General features: G+C 57.0%; 1 protein-coding gene across 1 annotated transcript in view; it reads right to left on the bottom strand.

Moving 5' to 3' along the window:
• The window catches only part of HS3ST6 (heparan sulfate-glucosamine 3-sulfotransferase 6), a 41,110-nt gene extending 32,758 nt beyond the window's left edge, over positions 1–8,352 (bottom strand). Inside the window, exon 1 of the mRNA XM_076350741.1 lies at positions 7,982–8,352. Within this exon, the coding sequence (XP_076206856.1) occupies positions 7,982–8,352 (371 nt within the window). The remainder of the gene's footprint in view (positions 1–7,981) is intronic.
• Between the last annotated feature and the right edge of the window lie 15,275 nt (positions 8,353–23,627).

Genomic DNA, 23,627 nt, shown 5'->3' with positions numbered 1-23,627 from the left:
GTCTGCAAATACCAGCAGCACACAGGGTCGGGCATTTACAACCCTGTGCGTTGGGATCACTTGCTGGTTCAAATTCAGTTAGCCAGGCACGCCGCCTCTGAGCCTTGGTTACAGCCCCAGTGGCCTGACTGACTGCAATATTCCCCATTTGCATTTCAAACGACTCTTCAGATCAAGAGTGACTCACTTAAGAGATGCATGAATAATTTTGAAGACGTTTAGACTTTTGTGATCTGCGAGCTGCCTCTGCACTGAGGGAGAAGGAGGCGAAGTCAAATGAAATGCTGTGAATTTTCCACCCAGGACCATTACCACAAAAGGTGAGCGTGTAAAACCTGAGCAGCCACGAGCACACCGTGCCCTGAGCACCAACACATTGGGATCTCAGACCCCGCCAAGGGGAAAGCCCCGGATTGCACAGCCCAGATGAGACTCCCCCAGCCCGGGACACACGGTGCCCACTGTAATGCCAGACACACAGTGTCCGGGAGTTCAGGCAGAGCCCTAGTAACTAAGAGTGGTGCAGGATCAGACCTGCACTTCTCTGGACTCTCGGCACATCTGTGGAAAGCTGCAATGTAGTTCTTGTGTGCAACCACCGCGTGTCTGTCATTTCTTTATTACAGAGCGGAGCTGGCGCACCCCACTCAGGGGGACTAACTCGGCCAAGCCCAGGGTAAGCCAGTCTGCTAGAGAGATCCGAGTCGGATCCTGCAAACCCTGACTCGTGAGAGCAATGCATGGCGTCCCCCGGAGCCCTGCAAGCTGCTGGGGAACGAGGACTGTGCTTCACACCACCTATTCCCACATCCAGCCCGCGCAGCCTCTTGCAAGGAAAGGCTCATCTTAAACCATGACCCTGCGCCTCCCAGCCGCAGGCCAGGCTTTCAACCAAGTGCTTTTCAAAGACCCGCAGAAAGCCGTCCAGAACATCCCTCTGCTCCTCACTTTAATAAATTTCTAAACAAACGCACCAGAAAAATGTGGTGGGAGGCACAGAGGGAGATCCAAGAGCTCCGCCGGCTCCTCTGTCGTCCACCCCAGGTAGATGAGCTGATGATTTTTTAGCCTGCTGGAGCAGGGCAAGGAGGGCACGGCTGGCAGAGATGCCCGGCACAGCTCTGCGCCACAGGCAGGGCTCGCTGGCGGGGCCAAGCTGGGCACGCTGCACCTCCTCAGTGCTGGGGACTCGGAGCATCTCAGTCTCCCCCACAGCACACGGCTTGGTCCTCGCTGGAGGGCTGAAACGTAGCATGAAAGCAAGGGCAGGCATTAAACCGAGCCATCCGAGATCCTCCACGGAGGAGGGCAGCAGTGGGGGGCACCTCACGGGACCCGACTAGAGGGAGAGCAGACCACCCTAAGGGGTTCCGGGCTGGCAGCCGGGCGATGCCAGCCTGCCCGAGCCCCTTCGGCCATCCCAAGAGCCGGGGTGCGGGCAAGGAGCCGCCAGGCTCAGGTCTTACCCAGCACCTGGAGCCCCGTCAGCTCTCACTCTGGGTCCTGCAGGACACGGGAGCATCCCTCTGATGCCGGCCGGCTCCCTAAGCAGGCGGATTTCCAAAGCCCTTTGAAAAGCCATTTAGAGCTAAGTCCTGGTATTAAACCTGGCCTTTCATTAGTCAGGTTTTCAATCTCTGCCCAAGCCCGTTTTAGCGAAAAGTTTTTTAAAAGGTCAGGAAGAAGCTTTTAAGCATATTTGCCAATTAACTATTGTAACCCCCTCCTTGACTCGGTGCGAGCTGCCCACTTCCGTCTCAGGGGATGGTAATTACTGTTTTATAAATAAGCTTTGAACTCTCCTAAGTAATAGTCTCTCCTTGCATAAAAGCACCCTCTAAATCCACTGGCCTTTTCCACCTTCTGTCACTGTCTGCATCTAAAAATAATCTAGGAAAAAAAAAACCCATAATATTTTTCAGAAGGAACTCCGAAACCCTCTCTTACTCTGTGATGACTATTTCTCCAGCCCCTCAGTAATTCAACTAACAGAAACCCCGCAGCTTTCGCTGCTGTTTGTGAACTTTTCATGATATTTGACATCTTTTCAGAAGTTCTCTGGAGTTACACTTAGGTGATAAAAAACCTGTCCATGTTTATAAGTTTAAATTTCTATCCCCTGAGGTTACAAAAGCGTAACCAGGGGAGCACAAGAAAAAGGGCATGAATGAAGAAGTATTTTCCAAAGGTATCGATTCACATAACATTCATTTTTTTAAAGCGGCCCCATGATTTCTAGGTGCCCAGCTTTATATATTTATTTAAGCAGTCTGGGATAGCAACACTGGCAGACTTGAAATCCTTTAGAAACTCAGGTTACTTCTGCACACCCCACTGCACAGCCTGTATATAAAACCACCATTTATTTAAAAGAGACAGCGACAGAGAAAGCATTCCTCAGTCGGGAAGACCACGACTCGTTCCACTCTGCAAGTCACAGCTTTTATCCGAAAAATCGCAGCCAACACTAACATGCAGCTTTACTCGCTTTAGCCTGACACTATCTACGTAACAACACATGGAATAACCTGACTTAATTTTGCCTTGCAGCTGAGCCAGGCTAAAATTCAGACTCGCAAACCTGCTTGTATCAGCAAGAAGCACTTCACGGGCTTCGGCGGGCTTTGGATCGGGAACAAAGCTCGGGAGCTGCCACATGAAAGCGAGAGAATAATGTCAGCATGGAAGTGGGGGGCAGGAGGGCCAAGTCGTGCTCCTTGTCCCCTCGCCGGCTCGGTGCCAGTGGGAAAGACCCCCCTAAAGAAGGCAGGCACAGCCCCTCTTGCCTGCCCGCGACAACATCTGCATAGGATCCCTTTAAACGGTTTCAAATGTTAATTCCTCATCGTGGCAGTAAGAGCTATTTTTTAATCCCACGTGAAAGCAGTTTGCAGAAGACCGAACTTTGCACGTATTACAGATTGCTTCCTAAGTCCAGGCAGTGCTGTGTGTTAGGGAGCAGTAAAACGGGGGGCACGCCATCGCGGGGAGACCTGTCCAGCTGGCAGGGACGCACACAGCGCTTGAGCCCTGTCCTAAGTGTAGAGCTGGGACTAAAACGTTGCGTAAAAGCAAATCCAAAATACTGTGCATTAAATAAAAGCTTTAAAATATCTTCTTCATGGTTACAAAATTACTGCTTTTTCTCAGGTTTCCTGCATTTTTTCTTTGCATTTTAGGATTTCTTTTCCAAACATGGGGGTGAGGATAGGGGAAGCTGATACAGAAAGGCCCTATTTTTGTAATGAAAGTTAGAAAAAGAAAGAAGAGATCACGAAGCAATAAACCCAAGAAGCAGGCTGCAGGACTGAGCTTCTGCAAATGCACCAAGACAAACAAGGGCCACTCTCAGCCGTGGAACGCTGAAACACGAGTCCATCAGAACAGATTAGCAGGTGTCAATGAATAAAGATAACGTCCCGGCGCAGCTCTCAGTGCATCGCCATCTGACTCCTCCAAGATCCTTTTGTCTGTTCCCACCTATGTTTTTCTTAAATGTGCCTGTGAAAATCTCTCCCTGGAAGGGGATACAAGCTCCGTGCCAAAATGCAGCCTGGTGACTCCAGAGTAGCCGAAACGTCGGATTTTATTCAACAGCTTGTGCTATAGAGTGTCTTGATCTGTCTGTACAATCCCAACACACACAAAAACCCCTCAAGGCATCTACTTAGCTCTACTTTTCAACTGCCAATAACACTCACAGCAAAAGTCAAAAGAGCAGTGCTGGAGCCGCGTCCTTTCCCTGCCGCTCAAAGGCTTCAGGGTTGCAAGGTTCGGAGATAACAAAGTCTGGCTCAAGAAATCCTGGATGCCTTTCAAGAACATTATTAGCTCTCATGAATGGGCCTGAAGGAGGGGGGGGGGGAACCAAAACCCAAAACATCACATGTAGCAGCTCTCTGCTAACTGTCCACCTCCCCTGGGCGCACACACATGCTCCCAAGCTGGGACACCCCCGGCACTGTTTAATGCATGCACAGAAGCACAGTGTGAGCATGACAAACCACATGAAAAGTTCCTTCCCCCACATGCAAACCTGCATGCGCTGCGTCTGATCAAAAGGGGAAATGACAATAAAAAGCTAAATTCAGCCTCCAAGAGAGTCAGAGCTCGGGGATGGCTCTGCAGCACCGGAGGATGCTCGGCAGCGATGCCCGCTTGCCGTGTGCCACCACAGCCGGCCACGGAGCTCCAGTCTGGCCACTCACCAGGAAGCGTTGGCCAACTGTGACTAGCCATCCCATAGTACTTTCTACTATTTCGGGCCCAAACTGTAAGAAAATAAGTAATTCCTTACAATCCCTACGAAATCCAGCATGCGCCATCATCCAGGGCGCAGTTTCACAGAGCACAACCCCAACGGCTGCTTTCTTGTGGTGTGCTGCGCTCAGGGATGTGAAGGGTCGTTGGGAGCCTTGGCCCAGCCCCGCTCCTGTGTAACTCTTTCCTTAGCTATTGGAAAAAAGCAGGAAGAGGAGACGGAAAAGAGGGACTGGGATCATAGATCGTACGAGGAAATACAAGGCAGAGCAAAACTGTCATACCGAACTGTCGCTGCAAAGTTTTGGTGGATGGAGACAAGGAATCTGTTCTTTGGACAAGCTACCTCGGGCTGAATTCCCCAAAACTCCCTTTTATGCAAGCTGGCATCTGCAGAGCCCCTTCCCTGCACCACCTTCATGCCCCAAAGCCGCCGCTATCCACCGCTTCTCCTGCCCTTTTCCCCACAGCACCAGAACTGCCGAGGCTGCGCCGAGTTACGGTGCAAGGCAGACGGAGCGGTCCCAACCTCTGAGCAACGTCTGGTGGCCGCCCGGGAAACGAGCCTGGCTCTGGCAACCGAAAAGGGAACAATCCCGTGCAGAGATCTCGGCTACGCCCCCGAAACATCGCCAGCGGAGCAGAGCGGGGCAGAGCAGCGTCCGCTGGAGAGCCCGCCGGAGCACAGAGCCCGCAGCCGTGCTTGCACAGGCATCGTACAAAACGCAAACGCCCCGAGCACCCCAAATGCCGCCTGTCACCCCGACTCTGCTCCCCCTCGCACCGAGAAGTCCCTGGGCTGAAAGCGGGCGCTGTTCTGCAGACACAGAGGGGGTTACACCCGTTACACCCCATAGTGACCCAGCCCACAAGTGCAGTTCTTCTCAATTCACACAAGCAAGGGCAGGATTTGGCCCCGTGCCGTCACGCTGAGCATCTCTTCAAATTTTTGCAATGAAGTTCTAAGTATCACTGGCAAACATCTCGGATTCAGTTAAGTTCTTATGTTTGCCTTCGCCTACGCTCCCATAAAGCAGACAGACAGACAGACAGACAGCAAGGTTCCCAGGTTCCCAAACAGGACACTCGCGTTCCCCAAGCCGCTGCGTGAGCAGAGGAGTAGACACACCAACATCACTTACTCTTTTTATTTAGGTTTACTTTAAGCAGTACTGACTGCCAAAAAAATTAAAATAGTGTTTTGCTTTAGGATAAAACGTCACGTCATGCTTGGATTATCCATTAGGTAATTTATGCTGCAGTCTAGAAAAGGTGTTTAATCTTCTTATAATTAGCTAAACCTATAGTAACTCAAGGAATTTCATATGAGATGCTCGCTGCTTTTGCAGCACATTTTCTTTTCACTAGTAAAAAGTACTCCTCCAAAAAAGGGACTTTGGGCTCTTTCAAATTTAAATAAAATAAAACACTCTGGTAAGAACAAATGGTTTCAGTCAGTAACTTACCTTATAATGTAAACTACCCGGCACCCACAAGCAGATACTCCTGCCACAGCAGTGAAATCACTACGGGACTGAACTACCAAAAAAGAACAAAATAATTCTGTGGCGATATTTCCAAGGGAATTTTTTTTTTTTTTCTTCTTTTCACATTTACTTAAGACAAGCAACGACCTACAGGTGCCTTCGGGCCAAATATCTTGGCATGAGAAGCAGTTGGTGTAATTTTGGTTTCCTAGCAAGTTCAAATATTTTAAAAATGTTTACACCACTTTGAGATACTCATTGGAAAAACCTGAACTTCTGTCCAACTTCTATTTTCCTCCACTCAAACACACCCAGCTTTAAACATTTAGCTCCGTCTGGCTTTCCCGGGAAAAAAACCCTCGGTATAGCAAGGTCTCGTAAGAAGACAAAACAAGAGAGGCAAAGAGAAGAAGAGGAAACTAAGGAAAATCGTTGTGCGTGTGATTGAAAACACACTTGTGCTCTATGCAGAGTTAAAGCAAAACCTCTACCGATTTTTTTTCTCACTAGAAAGGGTGCAACTTCTTCCCAGCACAGCGTACGCTTCCCTGCGACGCATCTGGCTGCACCGAAAACCTTCCCTGCTCTATTTCTCCAAGTTTACCATAACCATATGCAGAATCATCTTAAAACATCTCGCTGGTATCAGGCCAGGCTCCCTGCAAGCACTTACAGCACTAAAAACTCACTACATAGCAATCCAAAACTAAGACTTATTTAATTCTTCTCTCGCTGTGGTCCAGCCTGCAAACATCTCGCCGGACTACGGCGAGCGATATGAAAGCGTTCGATCTTCCACGCTTTAATTACGTGCTCGCAGTCATTAAACTCCCATTCTGCCAAGCGAGATCTATCTTGTAATCCTCACCCAAAAAGATTAGTTACCATCATTATTGTTTCTAGAGCAGCGTGGATACAAATGGAACAGAGAAATGAGCTAATAAATCACGGCAATATTAATACAGTCATAAAAATAAGTGCGCTACTTACTGCGTTTGAAGGTGTGTTAAGTCAATAACTTTACAGTCCAGATGTGGTCTTACAGAGCTGAAACTCTGCGGGTAAAATTACCACTAACATTACACTTTCCATTAAACGCGCTGATTTTCACAGGTTATTATTTTGGCGAGGATTGCTAAGCTGCAACCTCCCCCAAAACATCGAGAAAAATTAAGAGCACGTAAGAAATAAAGTATTCCCGCGGGGCTTGGGGAGAATGGGACGGAGAGGCAGGAAGGACAGAGAGAGCTACTCCTTTTATTATTTTCAGATGTTTCCCCGAGAACACCGCAGCGCTTTTATAAATCTACACATTTGGACTCTCTTCAAAATAACGGACCAGATTCTTTCGCTGCTTTCAAGGGACTTAGCGCTCCGACTCCACTTGGCCCGGCCACTCCGGAGTTGGCCAGGAGACGGGAGTTTAATAGACACCACATGCACAGTAGCTGCTCTTCCGAATGCTTTATCGCCTGAAGAGTTCAATTCCACTGAAACCCTCAAAACCAAACAACTCCCTTGAATCAATACGGCTCTGCCCTTTGACACAAACCTACCGAGGAATTCAAGCGATACCGTTTTACCCTTCCCCTTCCTTCGCCGGTTCACCGTTTCAACGCACAGCCAGTATCAAGCCCGGTCCCGCAAGCCGAGGTCCTCGCTCCCTTTATTTTTATAAGCCACTCGAATAAAAAAATTCCCGAAGGAACCCGGTGGGGCAACTGTGGGACAGCTGAGAATAAAGTGATAAAGGTTAAAATCCCAAAGCCCAGATAATTAAAAAAGCAGGTTTCTGCTGCCGGCCGTTCCGCTCCCGGCCGCCCGGGCCGCGGGATGGGGCACGCGGGGACACACGCGGGGACACGCACACGCGGGGACCCGCACACGCGGGGACCGGCTCCCACGCTCCCACCGCTCCCGACCTCGGCAGCGGCCCCGAAAAACCAGCCCCCCGGCCGGGCAAGGCCGGGTCGGAGCCGCCGTCCCCCTGTGAACCCGCACCAGCTCCCTTCGCCCCCCCCCCCCCCCCGCCCGGGACTGGCCCCCCGGCCCGTTCAGTCCCCCCGCTGTCACCTCAGCCCCTCGGGCCGCCTCCGGGGAGCCGCCGCGCTCGGACCAGCCTGTTGCAGAGCAAGCCCGTCACGGCACCGGAGGCAATTAAACGCGGCTCGGCGCTTAATTAGCGATTGCCGAGGCCAGCCCGCCTCCCCCCCCCCCCCGCCCCCCGCCGTTACCTGTACCAGCGCAGCCCCTTCTCGTAGCACCTGTCGAAGAAGTGGGGTTCGGCGCCCACGGCTCGCACCCCGGGGTGGGCCCGCAGGAATTCCAGCAGCGCCCGCGTCCCGCCCTTCTTCACGCCCACGATGATGGCCTGCGGGAAACGCCGGCTGCCGCCGCCCGCCGCCCCCGGCCCCGCGCCCCCCGCCGCCCCCGGCCCCGCGCCGTCGGGGAGCGCGGCGGGCGGCGGCAGCAGCAGGGCGGGCGGCAGCGGCTCGCAGGGCCCCGGCAGGCAGTAGAAGAAGTAGGTGAAGAAGAGGATCATGGTGAGGAGCAGCGAGGCGCGGCGGCCCCCGACGGGTCCCAGCAGCCGCCCGCTACATCCCATCGGGGGCCGCTCCCGGCCCCGCCGGGCAGCGCATCCCGCACCGCCGCCCTGCCCGGCCGCGCCGCCGAGCCCCCCGCGCTCCCCTCCGCGCTCCCCTCCGCGCCGCTCCGCGCACACCCGGCCCGACCCCTCCCCGCGCACACCCGGCCCGGACCGGCCCGGCCCTCCCCCTCGCGCGCCGCCCCCCACGCCCACCCGCGGGGCGGGGGAGGGCTCGCGACACGCGCGTGGGGGCGGCAACGCCCCGACGGGGGGGGGGGGGGGGTGGTAGCCGCGGCACACGCGTGGGGCACCGCCGGGGTACCCCCGGGGGAGCGGGGCACCCCCCCAGCGCCCGCGGGCAGCCCCCGCGTGGGCGCCAGCCCGGCCCGGGGCAGCCCCGGCGCCCCCTCCGAGGAGCCGCAGCGGAGGGAAACTCCCCCGGTCCCGGTGCGCCGCGGGGTGTCGGGGGGGGGGGGGGGATGCGTTTTCCCATGTTGTTTTCCCATCCGATTTTCTTTTTTCCCCCTCTTTTTTTACAATTTCTGGGGCTGCAGCGGGTGTTTTCGCATCACGCAAAGGGCCGCGCAGGGGAGGCTGCGGCTCCGCGGGGGGTGCGGGATCCCAGGCAGGCGCCGGGCTGGAAATAAAGAGCCATCACGGCGATGGCAGCCCAGTGCCACGCAATTAGCAAACGGCACCCGGAGAGGCAGCGCTTAATTAGGCTGCCCCGGCTCCCGCTGCAGGCGTGGGGAGCCCCCGTGTGCGTGTATTTATTGTTTGGGATGGGAAGGACAGTCCTGGGTTTCGACCCGGGCCCCTGCACCTTCCAAAATACGCCCAAAAGCAGCAGTTTAGGTGGTGTGATTTGAAACGCGTGCGTGTGATGGACGGTGGGGTGGGATGAGGTGGTTTTCCTGCTGCTGCTGGGGAAACCCCATTCCCTGGGGCCCAAAGCAATGTGCATCCTGGGTGCTAAATAAACCCCGTCCGGTGCCGCAGTGTCGGTGACACGTGGGAGCCAGATCCCGTGGCGAGTGGCTGTGCAGGCAGCATCCCCGGGTGCCGCTGGCCAGGCCTGGGCTTCGCGTGCAGCAATGGCACCATCCCGGCTTGCTCCTGCCCTCCCGGCAGCGTGTGCCACCACCAAACGCAAGACAGCCGAGACCCAGCCCCGGGGTGCCCGTGCCTGGGGGCTCCCATGGGGCCATCGCGCCTGGCACCCCCTGCGGCTTCATTGAAATGCTCCTGGGGTCCACCCTGCCCCACGCCTCGAAACACTGAGGCTGATTTCCAGTCTTGTGCTAAAGCCTTCCTTTTTTGTATCTGAAATCAGCAGTGTCTTAATTAACCTATTAATATAATTAGCTCTTTTTATAATTAGATCCCCCGAGTCTTCCGAGAGATAGAGCATGGCGGGGAGGGGGAGATCCATGGCCTGTGACCGGAGGGGGGTGCAGAGCTGCGCAAACACAGCTGTATCAGGAGGCAGCGATGCTCCTGCGTGGCTGCGTGGTGCCACAGCTGCACCGTTGCATGCTCGTACGATGGCACAGCTGCAAGGCGGCACGGCTGCATGATGGCACAGTTGCAAGGCCGCTGGGCTGCAGGACAGCGCAGCTGCATGACAGCCGGGCTGCATGATGGCAGGGCTGCAGGGTGGCAGGGCTGCAGGGTGGCAGGACGGCGGGCTGGCAGGGCTGCAGGGTGGCCTGGCTGCAGGACGGCACAGCTGCATGATGGCATGGCTGCAGGGCTGCATGACGGCACAGCTGCAGGACAGCACAGCTGCAGGACGGCACGGCTGCAGGGCTGCAGGGTGGCCTGGCTGCACGATGGCACGGCTGCAGGGCTGTGGGGTGGCCCGGCTGCAGGACAGCATGGCTGCATGACAGCACGGCTGCAGGGCTGCACGGCTGCAGGGCTGCATGGCTGCGGGGTGGCCTGGCTGCAGGGTGGCAGGGCTGCAGGGCGGCATGGCTGCATGATGGCAGGGCTGCAGGGTGGCAGGGCTGCAGCAGGACGGGGCTTTGTGCCCTCTCGTGGCTGGTGCTTGCAGGAGGCTGCGCTGGGGCTGCCTGGCCCGTCCTGCACGGTAGCTTTTCAACGAGAGGAAATAACTGCGCGAGTGCGACTGGAGATCCCTTCCAACTTGCAACGCGAAGGTTCCCCAGGGAAAAATGAGGAGGAAGGATTATGACTAGGAAGTGAATCTGTTATCGGGAGCAGTTTGATAAATAAAAACGCATCCAAAATCTGCCGCGCGGCACTTGCCAGCTCTTGTTGGGTTTACGTAAGCGATTAGAAATAGGAACTGTTTCACTCCGGGCGAGAGCGGGTGGGAACGGCTCCAGCTCCCTGTTTGGGTTGGGGGGGTGTTGTTGTTGGAAAATGCCAATTTGTCAAAATGGAAACGCTTGGCAAGAATATATCCATTTTGACAAACTTCTGTCAAAACACAGCCAGGGAGGCTCGGGAAAGGCAGGCAGGGGAGCGCAGCACAGCGCAGCCACCCTCCTCACCCTCAGTGTGGGGGGATCCCTCGGGGGCGCAGGGCTGGGGCTGCCTGCGGTGAGGGGGTGCAGCGGTGCCTTTCGGCACTGCCAGCTCCCCTCCCGTGTCTCAGCACTTGCCAGAGCTCAGGCACGGTCGGAGGAGCAGCACCTTTTCCTTTCTCACCTTCAAAATCAGGGAAGAAGACTCAAAACGTGAGCTCGGGGCTCGCTGCTGGGGCCAGACGCCCGGCGGCGAGGAGGGGAAGCACCGAGCACTGCGAGCGCTTGGGCTGTGCCCCAGGCTTCCCCAGCCCTGCCTTCGGATGAGCTGGCGGGTGTCCCTGCAGGAAGGTCCCCGGCTTCAGCGGAGACCCCACTGGACAAGGACCGGCTCCCTGCCTTGCCTGCAGCTCAGGCAATTAAGGACAACAAATTACACTCAGGTGTAATTTTTTAAGCAAAATTAGGACATTTTGTTTGGAAAAAAAAAGGAGTTCTCAAATGAGCAGCTCTGATGTTGCCCGTGCTCGGTGCCCTTGGCAGGCAGCGGCCGCCCTCACGTCTCTCTGGCTGCCCAAGAAGGGCTGTGTGGGACGTGGGGTCTGAACCCGGGCCAGCGGGGCCCGTGCCCGGTGCCGCTCTGATCCCCCGGCCACATCGTCTGCCACGTGTCTTCCCCCTCCGTTAGCACGTCTTCGTCCGCGGCTCTGATAACACAACCTACCCAAGAGCACCGCTTTCCCAGAGTTTGGTGATCCTGTCGAAAGGTCTCCCGCTGCAGCCACTTGCCGGGCTGCCGGTGGCGCTGGTGTCTGCCGGGGGACAGGGCTGCCTTCCCCAGGCAGGAGCAACGTCGCTGCGATGGGCATCGATGTGTTTGCAGCAAGGAGCTGAAGCCGGGCGGGCAGCAAGCAGCAGGGAGCAGAGCCAGTGCAGCCAGCACGCCGGCTGTGCTTGCCAGTCCTTTGCAGTGCACGGCTGGGAACAGTGTTGGGAGGATTTATCCTCGCCCCTGGGGAGAGCAGGGACAGGCACTGCCGTACCCTGTACCCCAACACCTCAGCTTGCTCCCAAGGCTGGTGCGCACCACGGTCCCTGCCCTGGGTCACTGCATAAACCCTGGCATCAGGGCTCTGCACCCTCGGGTGGCACCCCACGGCCCCAGGGGGGCTGGGGGCAGCGGCCCCACGGGCATCTCTGTGGCACAGCTGGTCCCCAGGGCCGCTCACAGCACGCAGGAGCCACCGGGCTGCTCTGGCAGAGGCAGATGAAATTGTTCGGGGCTGTCACCGGCGTTACGGATGGGCTGCGAGCGCTGGTGGGGAGCGGCACGCAGACACTGCGGATGTGGAGGGAGCCTCCACGTTTCCGACCCCTGATTGATGAGATGCAAGTGCTGGCCATTTCACTTACTGTATCACCGTTGCCTCAGCCCTCCGGCTGGGACGAAGGTGCTTTGAACCTCGGAGACAATTGTCTCCACTGAAGGATGAGAAGGGTCGTTTTTTTCCCCCTGGGGTCCCGGCAGGAGCGAGTGGGTCCCCAGGAAGCCCCATGACCTGGCCGATAGCTTGGCAGCTCCCCAGGGACTGGGGTACCTCAGCCCGGGGGCAGCCGGGGCACAGCGGCCGTGCGGAGGAAGATGCCAAAGGAGCTTTCGGTTGCTGCCAAGGGGAAGAGGTGAGACACATCCAAGCTGGCCAGGAGCTCCCATGGCAGTGATGCCCAGCGCTGATGGGCAAGCAGCAAAAGGGAAAAATAAAGCTGCAGAGCAGAGAAGCCTGACCCTGGCCGGTGCCAGCACTGCCAGGCTCGCAGGAGGCACCAGGGAGCCATGAGCAGTATGCTCATCCCATGCGGGATGCTCAGCAATGGCGACGCTCCGTCCATGCCAGATTTGCAGTTTGCCTCAGGGCCGCCCTTTCGTCGGTGACAGGCCAGCCTGGCTGGCTGCGGGGGTCCCCGTGCTGCCGGGGGCTGCCTGCCTGTGTGGTCCCCAGGGCTGGGATGGCTGTGGGCTGCCTCCTGCCCTACCCAGCTTGGCTGGGTCAGCGGTGACGTGAGCTCTCCCTCCAAACCGCCCGGGCGCTGCCGCTGCGGCATCGAGGGGGTGAGCAGGGACCCCCGCGTGGCACAGGGACATGCAGGGAAGTGTCACTCCGGGGGGTGCATCCCAGTCCCATAGTGCTGGCTGCTGCGCCTGGCCCCCCACATCCCCTCAGGGCAGGGCGCAGCTTCCCAGCCGGGCTGCAGATGTCCCCCCCCACCGCACCGGGCGCTGCGAGGTTGGGGGCTGGATCCTGCCTTGGCAGATCTTGTGGCAGAGCATCAGTTGGAAATGTCTGGCGACCGTCTCAAAGGGCCGTGCGTCTGTGCAGCAGCGAGAGCCTGATGCCAGACGTGGTTGCGCACATATGTGTGGTTTGAATCGGGGTTTTTCTGGGGGGAGGTCTCCCTCCAGCCAGGTGCATTGCCCTCTCCTCTCCGAACGCAGGGCTGTACCTGCCAGCCTCCCTTGGGGTGGCTCAGCCCTGGAGGGAGGAGGCACCGGGACAGAGCAGGCTGCCAGGGCAGCCATCCCCGAAACTCCCTGTGCCCCATCTGGGGGATCACTCGGAGCAGAGGGGGTAGCCAGCCCCACCGCAGGCTGAAATCCTGGTCCCAAAGCAGGTGAGGTTCACGCCTGATCCGGGACAGCGAAGTGACAAGCCCGACCGAGGGCCAAACAGAGCAACATCAGTGTGGTGGCACATGAGCTCGATGCTCCCCTTGTCCATCCTCTCCCCCACCCCAAAACTGGCGGGTCCAAGCAGGATGGGACCCCAGATAACTGGCCAGAGCATCCTGACCGGCCACCCCAGCACCACGACCCAGCCTTTCCTCCAGAGACCTCCCCTCTGCCCGCCGCAGCAGGCAGGCGGGAGCCGCAGAGTGGGTGCTCTGGGATTTCCCAAAGTTTGTTATTACAAAGAAAGAAAGAAAAGGGCTCAAGGGATCAGTGGGGATGAAAAATGCTTTAGAAACACGGGAGATCATTTAACAGGTCACCTCCACAGCGGAGTTTGCCAAGCTGATAAAGGCAAGCAAACTTATTAAGGCACGCACAGCTTGATTCGAAACGGCTGCTCCCAAACAGCCAATTACTCCGGGCCGTTCCAATCCAATTAGGAAGGCTGTTTCCCTGATTACAGCGGTGTGTTTTACAAATACAGCACAACTCCTTGGGTTCAAAGAGCAATCCATAAAAGGGAGCTCAGTAAGAGGCAAGCCAGCATCCACAGCCAGGAGAGGCAAACCCCATCCCTGGGGATGCAGGTGTCCCTGTCCCCAGGGATGTGGGTACCACAGGGGATGGGATGCCTGACCCCCAGGCACGGTGACGCTCGCTGGAAGAGCAGCCCTGTGACTGTCCCTAAAGCAGCACAGCCCTGCCAGCCAAGGAGACAGGATCTCCGAGCTGCGGTCCCCACCAGGAGCTGGGGCCCTGGGGTCATCTGGATAGGGGATGCCACCGGGGGTCCCTGTCATTGCTACCCTGTGTAGTCCCCTCCAGGCTCTCAGCAAAGGCCACCTCTTGTCACCCAGCTCAGCTAGCCTGTGACATTAGCAAGCCTTTCCCCAGAGACCTGGCAAGCTTTGAGGTTTACCCACTGGGTACTGAAAAAAAAAAACCAACCTCAACATAATGTTGCGGGGTGATTTGCCCTGATCCTGCTGGTGGCGAGAGGCAGGTTTTACAGAGGGAGAAACCTGGACGGGACCATCGGGGCTTTGCCTGAGCAAACCAGGGCTAGCCGAGCTGGGATGGATACAAGCACGAAGGAGGAGGAATGAATCGTGTCTCCCTCTAATTGGGATAACAGGCACTTCGGTACAGCAAAAAAAGCCGATCCCCTCCGGGCCCAGGGGGTTCCCATCACCCGGGGCAAAGGAGACACCAACAAACTCATCACCACGCTCACACAGAGGATGAAAAGTTAACCCGCAAACTCCGTTCTCGGTCCAAGAGGCTGAGCCGGGCTGGGGGTGCAGGAAGGGCCAGGGCCGGGGCTGAGCCGCGGCTCCAGCGCCTTCGCGACCGTCCAAACCCTCACCGCAACCGCTCCAACGGGTTCGCTTCAAAATCCTGGCGTGCGGCCACCTCTGGGGTGTAGCACAGCCCCTGTTATTAAAATGTGTGACAGCAGCTCAAGATGGAAAGTGAAGTTGTACATTCTCCATCTGAAACTCCAGGAGGAATTTCAAGCAGGGGAATGCAATTTCCAGCCTGGAGGAGAGCCAGCAGCACCAGGGCGAGATTTTTCTTAATATGGTTTTGCAAAACTTGAATACAGAAAATTGCCCGTAGCTATAGCAATACCAGCGAGCTGGAGACAGCCCCGCTCGGGGAGGAGGTGAGGCATTTGCACAACAAAAACACCCACCAACTCCAACAAACTTGCTGTCCCCTGCCACCGCCGGGACGTTTGGACACCTTAGCTCCCTACTCCAGCCCAGTGTCCGCTGGGATTTGGGGGCTGAGCCACGCAGAGGCTGCGTGGACCAGGGCAAAGCCGCTCTCCTGCCTGCCTTGGGAAGGGAGCAGCATCCCGGGAGCGAGGGTTTCAGCAGGGGAAGCAATGCCCCCAGCATCGGGCGCTGGCTGCAGCCTTGCAGAACTCCCCACGGGGCGGCAGGACGCGGCTGCGCAGCACGATGCGCCTTCCCGCAGCGCTGCAGGTGACCAAACAGCAGCACAGCATTTCACAGAAGGCAAAAGCTGGTGCTGGCAGCACCAAAGGGATGACGTGGCTTTTCCCAGCCCCTCGGCACTTGCAGGTCTCCGCTCCCTCCATCAGCCTGGCAGGGACACGAGTTCAACAGCTCCACCTCATTCCCCTAATGGCGTTTTGGGGCAGCGGTGGGGTCCCAGAGGGGTGGCAGCCTCCCCGGCCCCGGGACCCCCGGCCGCCCCGCTGCCCTCTGCCTCCACACCAGCCTGGGGAGCACTGCCTGCTCACGGCAGCGCAGACGTGGCTGGCTCCTGGCCAGCTGGAGTTACAAAAGGAGCCTTCCCCCTATTTCTGCTTTTGATTTAAATAATCCCAATAAGGGGATAAAGCAGCCAAAACCCACTGATTTTTTTAAAGCTTCAATTTAAAAAATAATATACATGAAATGTGCGATTTTTATTAGAGTAGGCAGAGCTGCAGAGTATCAGACACAGCCCTTCGCTAACCAGACCTCTGTCCCCGGGACACCAGCTATTAACTGTACCATCCAGAGCGCTCAGACATCCGCCGCACAGCATCCCAGCTCTGCCCTGGCCCCGCTTTCCTCCTCATTTCCCACACAAACACAAACTCGGGGCTGGCTGCAATCGTTCCTTTATTGGTGCCCTCCTGGGCGAAGACGCAAGAGTGACAACAGTTTCAGGTCATCCTGGGAGCGAACAATTACAGGGACAGGGAGGCGGCACAAAAGCAAAGGTGGGGTTTTTTTGGTGTTTAATTTGCTGTTGCCCAGTGTCTGGTCACACAGGTCTGTGGAAGCAGAGGGATTTCTTTATCCTGGTTAGATGTATGGGGCGACAAGGCCATTTCCAGCTGAGAAAGTCCCTTCTTGAAGAAGTCAGGCGATGCCACGCAGTCGGACGGTGAAACATCGCTGTTTGCAGATGGATGACGGCTGCAGCGGAAGCCGACAGCGTGGAGCCTGCCCGGCTGCAGCAGGACTTTCAGCGCGGTGCCCGGCGCCCTGACGGGTGTTTCAGGAGATCTGCAGCCCAAAAAGCTTGGGGACGAGGTGGGTTCAGTGCTGTGGAGGTGGCAAAGTCCCTGTGGGTTTACCAGAGCCACGACCCAAGGGCGAGCCGGCAGCACCTCTGCCTTTCTCGGGCAGGGAGGAAACAAGGTCTCAGGTCCCACCGTCAGCTCCTCGTTATCAGCCCCTCCGACACTCCTCACATCCCCTGCAGTTATTTCTGCCTGTCTGCTAGGTCAACCTGCACAACGAGCAGTTGACTGACCAGCCAGGGGTATCTTGACAACTTCTTATCTGCTCTTTACAAGCTTAGTAACTCAGTGGAACCATAATTACGTGTTCATTGCTGATCTTATTTAATTACATGCCAAATAGACGTATTCTCTAATGTGCTTGGAAGCATCCCAATAAAGGCTCTGAGCAGCCCATCAATATGTATGTGAACGCGGGTATTCGTTCTGCCGGGCGTTTCACCAGCCGGTGCTTGTTTGCAGGTCTAAATCAATAGTGTCATCCCATTCGGGAAGGTGCGGGGTCGAGAACCGGAACATCTGGAGCAGAGCCGAGCAATAACGAAACACAAAGCAAAGTTTTAAAGAAAACGTCTCAAATGGATGGAGGAGAAAAAGCGGAGTTCAAAGGGCTCCCCGCTGCCAGCGAGGAGGGAGGCAGGCTCCCAAGTGTCCTTCTGTCATGCATTTGGTTGGGTTTTGGAAACAGGAAAAAAAAATGTGGTGTCGAAGGGGGAGGCAAAACCACTGGATTAAACCCTGGCCAGCTGCGCCCCCAGCAAAACCTGCTCCTCCGCTGTGGGCAACGCGGATTCCAGAGCTTAATGCGATAAAACCTGAATTTCAGAAGTTTTTCAGTAACAGCAGAGGGATCAGGCTGTGACTTTGGGTCAGAATCCTGACTTTTAGCCCCCCCCAAGATGGGGACGGTCCTGCTCCCTGGGCCACCCCCGAGCTCTCCCTGCATCCCGCGGTTGATGCTGGGCAGCCCCTGGCACGGGGCAGTGGGTGCAGGTGCCCCTGGCATCATACGGGCTCCATTGCCCAAGCAGCCCTGCCAACAGTATTTGTCATATATAGTGGTAATGCATTTTCTTTGTCTGTTCTCATTGTCTACTCCAGTCTTAATCCTGCAAAACCCCTATGACAGCAAAATATTGCACCATTAAGAACAGCTAATGAATGGATAATGAATCTAGTAACGAACATAACGAGCCAACACCCTCATTCCCCCAAATAGTGGCATGCATCATGTGCACTCGTGAATTACAGCTGCCGAAGTCAAAGCCCGAGCGGCCGTCAGGTCACGCCAGAGCTGCGCATGCCAAGACCCTGCTTTCCAGGTGAAAAACACCCGCTTTCCGGCAAGACCTTGGGTCTCACCCAGGAGCGAGGAGAGGCGAGTGGAAGGGAGCCCCAGGGAGCACTGCTGCCTGCCGGGAGCTGCCGCCGGCACGAGGGAAGGGTCCGGGTCCGGCTGCCGTGCCTCGCCCAGCAGGCGAGGGCCGATCCCACTCATCTCTCATCATCTGCGATGCACATGCTGAAGCAATCAGCGGGGAAAGGCTGGAAAGCCTCCAAAATAGGAGAGGGCGCAGGGTACACTCGCGTTCCCGCAGCCCCAGGGCTGCAATACCTCCCGCACCAATAAACTGCAGGTGCTGGGGGATTGCGAGCACTTGCCCGCGCACTTCAATAGCATTCAGATCCTGCTTCCCGGTACCCCAGCCCCTTCCCAGCTCACACACGGCAGGGAAAAGCATTGGGGAAAAAAAGAAAAAAACATTTAGAGACAAAAGCCTCTTGGTGGTGAGGATCCCCTTTCCCGGGGACAGTAGGCATCTGGTTCCTATAGCGCAGGCACCCACATGTGCTGTATGACCCCGCGGGCCCCATCCCCTGCCCGAAAAAGGCAGGTCAGTGCTCGCCGGCTCTGCGGGAAGGAGCCAGGGCTTTGTCTGGAGCCCGGCCGACGACAGGAGCTTTCAGGCAAATCACCTGGGCTCTGCTGTGTCTGGGAGAAATGGAGCCAGGACCAAAGCTGCCAGTAACCTGAGGCTCGTCAGTCCGAGAGCTCCGCTCAACAGGGAGAGCCGCCCCGGGGGCCCTTAGGCTGGCATCACTCCACGTGGGCTTGTGGCACCCACCAGCATCCCATGCCTCAAAGCTTCATCCAAATATTTGGGTGCTTGTGCTCCAGGACTCTCCCGTCACTCCCCACACCACAGTCCCAAGCACACCCACAGGGGTCTGCTGCAGAGTGGCAGAAGCCCCCAGCCCCGGCTCATCCACCCGGGACCCTCTGCCTGTTCCTCCACCTCTTGCCAAACACGTCCCAACAGCACCAGCCCCTGCCCCCATGTGAACTTCACAGATAAACCCCTGGAGCCCCACGGAGAAGGGGAGAGCCAACAGCCCTCACCGGAGAGAGTGCAGGAGCATCCCCACCAGCTTGCTGGGCTGCAGCACCCTCCCCGCAGTCACCGGCACATGGTGATGTACGTCCCCACCTTGGGTCTCACCCATCACCTGACCCAACTTCTGAGCACAGATGAAAACCAACAAGAGAGCCCATGAATCCAAAATGCTGGGAACGGGTTTTAGGATCACGCCTTGGGGGTGCGAAACCCAGACAGACGCCCATCCGTACCGCGCATCCTTCCTGCACCGGGGCTCAAGTCCCCGCTGCAGTACCAGGAGGGGACCAGAACAGCCTGACATGGGGGACCAGCACATTCCCCAGGCACCTTCTCATGCTGGGGGTCTCGCACAGCCATAGCCAGGCTTTTGCATCCCAGGCTGCCAGGATGAGGCCGGAGAGGGGGACAGATGACAAGCCAAGGGCAGCCAGGGGAGCTCAGACGCAGGGGCTGGCTGCCCGCAGCTCCCCAAACAGGGACATGCCTGGGACGAGCCTGCTGGCTCTGCCCTGGCCGTGCCTCCCAGGGCATCCCTGCATCCCTCTTCCTCCAGTCATCACCACCTTTAACTCTCACGGCTGTTGGAGCTCCTCAGAGCATCCTCTGCCTCCCCAAAACAGCCGGGTCTGCCCAATGGGGTGCTGCGGGGCACTTCGGTGCCGGGAGCCCCGATGGTGCTCACCCACTCCATGCAGCACCAGACGCAGAGCCGGGACGTGGGGCCAGGCCCCCCCAGCCCTTCTCCTGCTGCCCCCCTGGAGCAGGACCAGCCCGCAGGACCCGCCATCCCGGGGCTCATGTGAACGCCCTGTGGTCATTTTTAACCTCAGATCTTTGGCATTATTAATAACATACATGTGGGTCTCGCTTCCCCTATGGGATAACATCTGGGGGATATTCATCATGGCCACCGCAGGCTGCAGCCCCCCGCTCTCCCTGCAGAGCGGGATGGGTCACATCTGAGCACCGAGTTGCTTGATGTGGAGTCATTAGCATGCACAGACTTCCAGCCCAATTACTTGACAGATGAAATCAAGATCCGTTGGCCTTATTGTTTGCATCTGGAGGGCTGCATCCACACACACTCCTCCTGCCTCCTCCTCCTCCTCCTCCTCCCCAGCCCGGCCGTGCTGTGCCAGCATTGGCTTCATCTGGATGTCGTTTACCATGGCTTGGCATATGGGAATGTAGCAAATACACCATAATAAAATTAGCCCTACACAACACCAATTATCCACAGCACCTTCAGAGAGGAAAGGATGCACCATTTCCCGACCATCCTTTCTCTGCCCGTCTGTGGGGAGAGGAGCCCACTGATTTTCCTCCCATGAGCAGCTCTCGCAGGAGAAGGCTTGCTCTCCCAGCGAGCACGGAGAGAAGCCCAGGTGGATCACACCACAACCTGTTTGCAGTTCCAGTTTTGCAGCCAAGCCGCTGCTATTCTACTGACTGATTTTACACAAAGGAACAATTATGCTTCATTTCTACCCATTAACACGTTCGACAGCATTGAGCTTGCTTTAAGAGAAAAAAAAAAAGTTGCATCAGAAATAGTTGAGGTGCTGAAGTCAGCACACAGGTGTTGGGGCTGACGCAGCGCCCGGCAGCGTGCCAGCACCAGCCCAAGCAGAAAGCTCCTAATCCCGGCGATTTCAGCCCATAAACATGGGCAAGGGGAAGGGGCTCACACCCCAGCAGACCCCAGGCAGTGCCGGCCACCGCAGCGGGTGGGTTTGGCTTTGCCCCGGAGCCTCTCCGGGAGCTGTTAATTAGGAGAGAGGAGGTTAATTCTTGCCACATGTCTCCCACGGCGCTTTGCTCCTCTCGAGGAGCTGATGCTTCGCCGGGGGCTCTGCTTCGCTGCAGGACAGGAACGCGGGGTCTCTCCAGAGGAAGCCCCAAGTCCTCCTGGACCATCGCCAGGGAGGCAGCAAGAGTTGGCCACAGGCAGAGAGCAGGGATGGCCCTGGCTGCTGCAGGGGCATCATCCCCGCTTGGCATCATCCCTGGGGCAGAGGTGCCGGTGCACCCATGGTGGCTCGCCCGGCATGCAGGAGGGTGCCCGACCAGCCCCATGGCCAGCACAGAGCAGCAGCAGGGATGAGGGGCTGCCTTGGAGGCAGGCACCGAGCAGCAGAAGGAAATCGGGTTTCTTTTTTCCCCTGTAACCCATCTGTCCTTAATTTCTTTGGGGGTTTCACTCCAAATTCTTCAGATTCTACGGCAAATGCTTTGCAGTCCTCAGCTCAGCTCGCCTCGGCGGCTGCCCGGCTCAAAGCTGCCTGCAACCGGAGCAGAGGGAAGGGAAAATACCAACCCCATAAATTCACCAACAAATAACCCATGTCCGACTGGCATCACCAGCAGCAATGCAGAGGCAGTGGGGGCCTTTATCGGGGGCTGTGGCAGCTCATCCCTCCACGCAGCACCAGGGAACAACAGATTTTGTGGCAGGGGACACCAGGCTGTGCACCAGCCCCAGTTCCAGCCCGCGTCCGTCCATCGCTATGTGCTGTGCTCCACGCATAGAGCAGGGGGCTTAAGCTTTGGCCCATTTTTGCCGACACCTGGACCAAGCAGTGCCAGTCCTGTCCGGGAGGTACAGGCACGGCCACGCTCTCACTGTGCATCCCTTCCCCTCCTGCAGACCGCAACACCAGGAGGCAGATGTCTGCCTTGCCAGAGCTCTGATGGAAGGTGTTTCCATTTGCTCTTATAATTTGTAGCAACAAATCACTTGTTTTGCCCTAATTTTGCAATTACAGGATGGTAGCTCTGGGCTACAAGCAAACGCAAATGCCTCAGGCTGGGGATCAAACCAGTGTCGCACATGCACCCGTCCCTGCATGGAGCAGCAGCGTGGTATGATGTACACTGCAGTTGCTGCTAATTAGTCACTAATTTTACAGACTTTTTAATGGTTTGCAGTCATTTAACCTTTCCCATGGGCTGGAGCCCTGCAGCCAGACCTCTCCCGGTGGACACCAGGAGAGCTCTGCAGCGGCTCCCCAGGGAGAGCGGGGCGGCAGTGCCGGTGGAAGAGCAGGACCCTCGGCGCCAGCCACAGCCCCATCCCCAGGATGCTGGGGACAGCCTGGGAAACGTCGAGAGGCACTCACAGCCTGGCTGAGGCCGAGCTCGGGGTGGTCACAGCTCCCCTCGGGTGTTCCCACCTCCCCAGGATACCGAGATCCAAAATATCTCTCCCCCTGCTGTCATGCAAAGCAGAAATTCAGATCCTGGACGAAACTGGATAACAATGATCCTGCTCCATCAGCGACCCGCACAAGCCCACATACAGGTTCAATTTGGGCGCAGTTTTTGAGATTTAAGCAGTGCCCTGGCTTGACGTGGGCTGTCTGTGAGAGCACGTTTCCTCCCCAGAGCCTACGTCCAAGCCACGGGTTTGATAAGCATCAGGATACCGCGCTGGCCTCAAATGGAGAAATTAAATGAATACCTTGCATATTTTGGAAACTCATGCACGTGAGCAGCTGTAATTGAAGACACGATCCGTCTCGCCCTTCAGCATGTATTGGCAAATTACAGCCTTTTGTTATCTCCCTGAGTTTAATCTGCATCAAGGCAGAGGCATTCGTCTCGCGTTCGCCCCTCGCAGGGAGCCCAGCTCCCAGTGAATCCCTCAGAAACAAGAAACGCTCCAGGCTTATCTTCGCCCATCGCGCAAACACCCGTGCCGAGAAAGCCCGCTGCACATGTGGGCGGCTGCCCTGGCTCCAGCCGGGTGTTTTGGCACATCTGTGCCACCCGGTGCTCGGCACAGCTGGGATGTGCTGCACGGGGGCCTGCAGTGTGCAGAGCGCTGCCCCGGGGACCTCGGCTATGCAGGAATATGCAACCATTGGGTTTTTCTTTTCCCCCCATAAATACCGTACTTCCAGGCTAACCTGGAACAAGGCAGACAGCAAAAAAAAAACCCCTCAGCAAACCACAGCCCTGTCCTGTCCGTGTGGCACAGGAGCCCCAGCAGTGACCCAGCTTTGCAAGGAGCCTCCTTCAGCCCCGGGGAGCCCAAGGGCTCGGGAACGTGTCCCACCGGCAGGCTGGGCTGCACCGACCACCATGCTCCAGAGGGAAACCCCTTTGCAAAGAGCCTGAGAGACCACAGCAACCTCCTTCCCATGGGAAACCCAGCTGAGAGCTGCAGTCCCCCTTTCTAATGCCTCCCGCTCCCCTGGCAGCCCATCGCCATCCGCGTGGGTCCCACCAGGGATGGACACAAGCCCCAGTAATACGGTTTCCCTGCAAAGACCTGCTCGGGCTCACAGCTCTCTGGAAGACTCAGGCACCCACAAAACAGGGTGTTCATCAGGGGTTGCGGGTGTATTCAGAGCAGGGGGTGCAGGAGCCCTGCTGAGCAGCACCCCCAGGATCCGCCACCCAGACTGGGGGCTCCGCACTGCGGCTCCCACCCCGCAGCCAACATTTCACCCTGATGTTTATTAGCATTTATGCGGCATCTATTGTTCAGTTTTTTAAATACACAATAAAGCACATAAGATGAGGATGCAGCTCAGGGTTGATGTTTAAATCAGGTCTTGGGGTTTTGCTCCGTTCAGCCGAAGCAGTTGCTCACCGAATGGGGCCATCAGACGGAGGGTTTGCTC

This window comes from Aptenodytes patagonicus, chromosome 13, assembly GCF_965638725.1.
Source record: "Aptenodytes patagonicus chromosome 13, bAptPat1.pri.cur, whole genome shotgun sequence".
Taxonomy (NCBI): Eukaryota; Metazoa; Chordata; class Aves; order Sphenisciformes; family Spheniscidae; genus Aptenodytes; species Aptenodytes patagonicus.
The sequence above is the reverse complement of the archived record's forward strand: the minus strand, read 5'-3'. Positions and strand labels throughout refer to the sequence as shown.